The sequence below is a fragment of the Eptatretus burgeri genome, chromosome 14, assembly GCF_056783735.1.
Source record: "Eptatretus burgeri isolate ZD-2024b chromosome 14, Ebu_testis_v1, whole genome shotgun sequence".
Lineage (NCBI taxonomy): Eukaryota > Metazoa > Chordata > Myxini > Myxiniformes > Myxinidae > Eptatretus > Eptatretus burgeri.
The window spans coordinates 56,035,475-56,042,748 of record NC_140974.1 but is presented as its reverse complement, the minus strand read 5'-3'; the positions used below and the strand labels follow the sequence as shown (position 1 = coordinate 56,042,748).

General features: G+C 46.7%; 1 protein-coding gene across 5 annotated transcripts in view; it reads left to right on the top strand.

The window, feature by feature from the left end:
- The first annotated feature begins 17 nt into the window (after window positions 1-17).
- The window catches only part of LOC147013252 (GRB2-associated and regulator of MAPK protein 1-like), a 66,069-nt gene continuing 58,812 nt past the window's right edge, over window positions 18-7,274 (top strand). For 4 of the 5 annotated variants that reach the window (XM_085854932.1, XM_085854931.1, XM_085854930.1 and 1 more), the window contains exons 1-2: window positions 18-151; window positions 1,952-2,147. In XM_085854932.1, the coding sequence (XP_085711058.1) occupies window positions 35-151; window positions 1,952-2,147 (313 nt within the window). In that variant the 5' untranslated portion in view covers window positions 18-34. Of the gene's footprint in view, window positions 152-1,530; window positions 1,716-1,951; window positions 2,148-7,274 lie in introns of those variants that run through there. The other variant, XM_085854933.1, reaches the window with a different exon arrangement.

The window sequence follows — 7,274 nt, the reverse complement described above, 5'->3', positions numbered from 1 at the left end:
TGGACCTTCATTTTGATTTGACAAGGTGTGCACCATGGATGCTCGGTACACCTGTAATTTATTTAACCTGCAGATGGAAGATGCTCATCCTGGTGGAAGTTTCACTTCGAGGAAACCACTTCCTAGACTCCCTGCCTTTCTCAGTCACGAGGTGATCACTGATTGTCTAAAATGCTTTTCTATACCCGTTTACCCGTTGATGGATTCTGATGTAAACTTGATTGAAACCCTGGCTTTCACCTTCGTCTCCGAATCGCTTCAACCCCACTCGACTCCTGTGGCCTCTGGCTCGAATTGGCACGTTGCTGAGATGCATCTTTCATTTAAAGTCTACCCTGTGGACTTTACCTGGGTCCTGGCTGCATTATGGTCTTTATCTTCTGCATACTGATCCCATTCATCAGTTCATTGTTTTGTAAGAAGGAAGTTTGCAATAATTTGTCGAGTGATTGAGTGATCAGGGTGAAGCTTTATCGAAATGACCGATAAACCAGAATCAACACTTATCAGAAAAGGTTTTTACAAAAAAAAATATGTCGACAAAACTTTACGTCCTTAATGTACCGTGTAGCACCGGTTTGAAACCATCATTAATCTTCTTCCTTGCATAATAAATACATGTCCCCATAAGTATTGGGGGGGGGGGGTAGGGGTGTTTTTAAAATTATTATGATTATTTTTTTCTGGAGACTGTCGAGGCTCATGTTACAGTTGTGTGGACGAGTCGTTCCAAGTTCATCTGAACACGTCCATTTTTGTCCAGCAGCTGTCGCTGTGATTTTTACGAAGTTAAACGTTTTTTTTTCTTTTCTGAATTCCTTTTTAAACATGTGAGCTCCCCTGCAGGGAACCTTGACACGCGCAGGTCGACGTAAGTGTCATCAAAGTCCGCTATTATTACCAACCTGTTGTTGTTCGTCTTTCGGCTGCTCCCGTTAGGGGCGCCACAGCGGATCATCCGTTATGATCCGCATACTGATTTGGCATAGGTTTTACGCCGGATGCCCTTCCTGACGCAACCCTGGTCGCCTCTTACGACACAGGGATAAGGATTGGGTTTCGCCATGATTCCCGGCTGCCCTACACCCTCTCATTGCGCGGCCCAAGTGCAGAGCTCCCATCTTCAAGCGATCCTCCGAGTAGCCAGATTACAGGCGCACGCCACTACGCCCGGTGCTATTATTACCAACCTATGGTTGTTTATTCGTGCCTAATCCATGAACTATTAAAAAAGTCTGGTATGACTCGGCTAGGGTTGGAACCCCAGACCTCCCAGGTTCAGAGCGGGTTCTGTAACAATGACGCCATGTCGGTATCACTTGCGGCAGTTTCCTGACGAGTCTCACAGGGAAATTCAACGTGGGAGGTCCATCAAACCTGCTCACGAAAAGTAATCTAATATCCCCTATCGAATTCAATATTAAACCGAACTACCGTTTCTACTGTCACGACCTTTCCAGCGGGAATATTCCATGAATTTATTACATCCTGAGTGAAAGATTCCCACCTTGCGACTATCCGGACTCTTAAGGATTGTGACCCCTGCTCCTCTCACTGTCTTTTGCTGAAAAAAATCTTCCGCACTTTTGTTTATATCCTTCATCTTAAACATCTCTGCCATTTACCTTTGTCATGTACAAAGTCCTCTCTTTTCAGTCGCTCCTCATATGCTTGTGTCGTTCGGTCCAGAATCAAATCGCTGAACAATCTCCATGGTAGTCTGACCAGTATAGTTTCTTCTCTGTGCTGACCAACACCGAACACTTCTTGTTGAGGCCTCACTCAATTCTTATGTAGTTAACGCTGCATCTTGATTTATTGTTTACCTGTGTACACGTTATATGAGAGGATAGACGGTATTGCCATTGCATTTAAAGAAACAGCGAAAGGTAAAGTTTGTCGTGTGTGGTGAAGAAGAGTCCTTCCCTTTGTTTACCCCATGCTCTCCTAGTCTCCACTTCCGGGCCCCTCGAGCGCCCAACATGGCGCGGCCCAGGTCGTTGCTACGCTTCCCCGGCTAGCGGCCGGCATGGACAGCCTCAGCGTCTCCGGGGCCCTGCTTCGCTGGAGCTCCGTCTCGTGGCCTCTCGACCTGATCGTGAATAAATTCCGCCTCCCTCTGTTGCTCAGGGCAGAGCCCGGCCCAGGTGGGTTTTCCGTGGTTGTAGTGGGACGTGTTGCTTGACGTGTGTGAGGTTGGGAACTGACCGCAGTTTCTGTGCGATTGGTTGAAGACGACACCTTGTGTGAAAGTGTTGTCTGTGGAATAAGAGGCTGTGTGGGCCATCATGGCCGTGTCACGTTCTCAAATTGTCCCCTCGCACCAATTTTCACTTGTTCTGTTTCAATGTTTCGTCCTTGGTCAGAATTTGTTTGGTTTCCAAAGATATACGACCATGTTGTATCGTTTTATTTTATTTTTTGATACAAAGTCGAGGCTCCGGGAAGAGCAGCGAGGTCGCGCACTGAATGAGCCAACAGGTGGATGGCCAGAACGAGCAATGGAATGAATGAGAAAAGAAAGGACAGGGAATAAACCCAGTAAGTTGTGAGTAAGAGAGCTTGGATAGGAGAGGGTGAATGGTGGTAGCAGAAAATATTTATTTATTTATTCACATGCAGCCTGTGGTTGATTGGCTGCATCATTTTCTGGGGGTGTGGCTGTGCTGCTGATGCAGTGCCCCCTGTTATCAGCAAGTTGGTACTCATTTTGCCAACCTCGGAAGGATAACTGGCTGAGTCAACCCACCTGTTGTTGATTCAATGAACAAGGGGCTTAAACTCAAGACCTTAAAATCTTAAGCCAGCCACCATAACCATTAAACCAGCACCAGGCTTGTAAAATATGATAATGGAGGATGATGTGAAATAGTGGTGCACTGCTCCATTGAAGCCCTGGAAGAAAGAGTGGGATTGCATCCTCGTAGAAAAGATGAACAAAGGATGGGGGGTGATCATGAAAAGGGGACTGTTGAAAGAATCTGTTTATCCTTGGGAGACTGGGAAGGGGAGGAGGATTGACAGCAGGTATGAAGCAAGATCAGAATAGAGGTGGTAAAAAGCAGAGAGGTCACCCACTTGTGTTTGGAAAGCATCAGGCCTTGAGTTTCAGGTTTGGTGGTGGAAGTGCCATGATGTTGAGAGCTTTGTATTGTAAAACAAGGAAGAAGGAGAAGAGAGATGAGATGAGATGTAGCACAACCAGCACCCAGAGAGGAGAATAGTATTCAATTGAGTAGTGGTTGAAGGCCTTGTAGGTCATAAGAAGTTTAGATTTGCCTTGAGGGAAAATGCCCAGTCTCTGAGGAGCTGATGGTGACGTCCGTAAGCTCAAGTAAACCTCCGTCAATAAGTTTGTGGAAATAGATAACGAGGTTTATGAGATTTCCACTTTGAGACAGCATCACAGTATGAGCTTTGTCCACGTTCACCATTTGTCAGAACAGAGGGGAAAGTGGCTACTGCCATTCTACAATGAGGTACAATCTGGCATAAAGTGGAATCGCCTTCTGCTTCTTCTTGTCCTCCCTTTATTTCCGGTGAGGTCCAATGGTGTGAATCTTCTGCCCTGCCTTGACCATGATACTACTCCACTTCGCTCTATCCCCAGCCAACTCTCTCCACTCTCTAACCACCCCCACCTTACTGATATCCATCTTCACACAATCTTTCCATCTTAACTGGAGTCTACCTCTTTTCCTCCTTCGTTGCTCCATCAACCTATCCGCTCTTTGCCACTCTATTCTCTGATCCGCACCGCGTTGCCAGCCCACTTCAACTAGCTTTTCCCCAATATCCCAATCAAGCTTATTTCGACACCAATCTCCTCCCTCAATTCATCCATCCACCCTCTTCCTCCCACAATTCCACTGACCCAGTTGTTCTCACAGACCCGCAGCCTCTGTTGTCTCTATCTGTGCCACCGTCTCCAGACCATAAAGGGAGGCTGGTGTTACACAAAACACCAGAACTTTCCCTTTCAATCTCCTTGATATTCTTCTATCTACCATCAATTGATCCACCCTCGTCCACGTATTTGCACAAACTTGAATCCTTCTTACCAGCTCCATCACCATGATAAACATGAGTGGGCTGAGAGAGCTTCCCTGCCTCAAACCGATGTTCACGCTGAACTCCTCCGACATACCAGGACAAATTATACCAACCTAACTTCTGATTCCGGCCTTCCCATTCATCTCAGTGTCGCTATCACCATCTCTCTTGGGACAGTGTCAGAGGCCTTCTCCAAGTCCACAAATCCAAATGCCATTTCACCTTGCACTTCCAATCTCTTCTCTACCATCTGTCTCAGCATAAACATCTCATCCGTCACCCCCCCCCCCACCCTTCCTAAACCCCTGTTGCTATTCTCCGATTTCCATCTCCACACTTCCTTGAAGTCACTTCCAGAATCCTCTCCAGCATCTTCATGATATGACTTAGAAGCATAATACCTCTGTACTTTCCTGGATCTTGAACATCACCATTCCTCTGGAATAAAACCCTCTCTCATACATACATACATACATACATGCAAGAGCCTCTTCGTCTAACTGACTGCGACTTCTCCCACAGCAACGGGCACCTCTGTATACATCTCATCAACTCCTGCCGCTGTTCCTTTCTTCTTCGTCTGTAATGATGTCTGCTCATCTTCCTATGTGACCTTCAATAATACCACTGTCCCTTCTACATAATATGGAAGCTCCAGCTCACCCTTGCTTCCTCTCCGGTTCAACAGCTCCTTGAAATAGACTTCCCATATCTTCAAAACTGCCCCCTCCCTGTCGCTCGTCTCCCACCACCATCCTTAATCAGGGCCCCTCTCTTCGTGCCCTTGCTACCCCAATCCCTGTCGCAAGCTAATTTATAGATCATCTTCGCACCATCCTTTTCTAACTTGTGGACATCCACTTCCATATCATTCCTCACCTATCTCGACCGCTCTCCTTGCTGCTTTCTTCTTTTGTCCGATACTGGTGCAGCAATCCTGCATCCAGTTGCCTCCCTCTATTCTTAAACTTCTATATCCTCTTCCAAACCTACTCCACACAAACTACCTTCACTACTTTCTCCATCCACCATACCTGGTTTCTATCCCTAGATGATGCACCCTTTCCTGATGTCCTTCCACACAACTTCTGCAATTCCCAGAAACACCTCTCTGCACTTCTTCCACTACTCCTCCAAACCTCTGGCTTCTTTGTAGTGTTTCTCATACCTGGCCATCATCCTCTCCTTGTAATATATGGTGATGTTATCCTTGCGCTTCACCCATCTTATCTTCTGATCCTTCCTCTTAACTTCCCTCCTTTTCTTCATTCTTACAACAAACACCACAAACTTGCTCTCCCGGCATCGCCTTGGTGACATGCTCTCCCGGCTTTGCCTTACAGTCCATGACCCTCCACAACTGTTGCTTCCTCACGACCAACATATCAAACTCTGTCATATACTCCACTCCTGCAAGTAATTTTTGACTCCTGCTTCTGAAAGAATGAACCAGCTATAGCCCTCTCATTTCTCGGCACCAGCTCTACCAGCTCTTGGTCCTCTCTATTTCTCGTTCCACAACCAAATTTACCAACACATTGCTCTTACTCACTTCTGCTACTCCCACATGCATGTTGAAGTGCCCAGCAATGCATATCATCACCTCCAGCTCAACCATTCCCATCATCCTCTCCAGTGCGTCCCTAAACTAATTTTCTGCGTCAGTCCTTCCCATTTGTGGCCCATATATCAACATAACACATCATTTGACTCTATTACCAACCATGGCATCCATCCATCAAAACCATACTTTTTACAGTGTTGGTGCTGCCAAAGCAGTCTCCTGGGTGATTGGGCACAATCCTGGATGGGTCGCCACTCTGATGCAGGATACTCGAATGGCTTGATCATCCCAGCAGGCTGGTACTCGTTTTACCGACCTCAGAAGGATGACAGGCTGAGCAACCCCACCTGATATTAACTCAACGGCCGAGCGGTATTTTAACTCGGGACCCGAGGATCCTAAGCCTCCCACCCTAACCATTAAGATTAAGCCAACACCAAGCATATGGCAAAATGATCTGGGCCTTCTTCCTTTCCACTATGACCACTTCCTTGCTGATCTCTTTCGAGACTATTATTCCCATGCCATTACTCATTCCATCTCCTCCTGCGTGCAACAGCTTGTACCCTCTGACCAACCTCCTCACGCTGTCCCCTTTACACCTGGTCTTCTGTGTGTGCGCACGCACACACACGGTGGTTACTTTGAGACCTTGTCAGTCTCCCTTTTACCCCCTAAAACCTACCCACGTGTGGAGAGAGAAGTCAACAGCAGCAACTTTCACGCACACACACATATAGGCATTGAAAATTTGAGATCTTGGGGGATGGGGGGAGGTGCTCCGGTACACCTTCTGAAACCTGCATATGGAGATAACAAGCAGTCTCACCCAGTTACACTTTGAGACCTAGTTGGTTTTCGCTCCACTTCCATATCATCAGAGTTGTGTCTAATGGGGATCTGTATGTAAGGTGGTGTGGACTGTCCATTGGGGATCAGCGGAGTGCTCGTCACACTCCTGTTTCGATTTTTCCCGCTGGTCACATCACATGTCTACTGGTTGAATGGTTTGCATTATCAGGAACAATTGTCTCGGTGTCAGAAGGATGGTTGTTCTGTGCGGATTGTGCGGTTTTACTGTGTGAGACATAATCCGCGGCAATGCTCACCATGACAGTCAGGAGGTGCATCTGATGTATAAACGACGAATATGGTCATCATTGGTGAGATATTTATTGGTATACCATCCTGATGAGGACAAATAAGCCTGAAATCCAGATGATGATCCGTTTGATGTTTAACTGATGATGACCAAATACTCTGTCTCTTTGACAGTCACAGGGCCGAAGCCTCTGTGTTAGAGGCGACGCTTTGGTGTATACTGTGTCCAATGGGGATCAGTGGAGTGCTTGTCACACTCATGTTTCAATATATGTGTGTATATGCGCACACGCACGCGTGACCAAAAGTATGTAGACAACCCTTCAAATTAGTGGTTTTGTCTATTTCAGCCACTCCCATTGCCGATAGGTGTATAAAATCAAGCACACAGCCATGCAATCTCCATAGACAAACATTGGCAGTAGAATGGGCCATACTGAAGAGCTCGGTGACTTTCAACGTGGCACCGTCATAGGTTGCCACCTTTCCAACAAGTCAGTTCGTCACATTTCTTTCCTGCGAGAGCTACCCCGGTCAACTGTAAGTGCTGTTATTG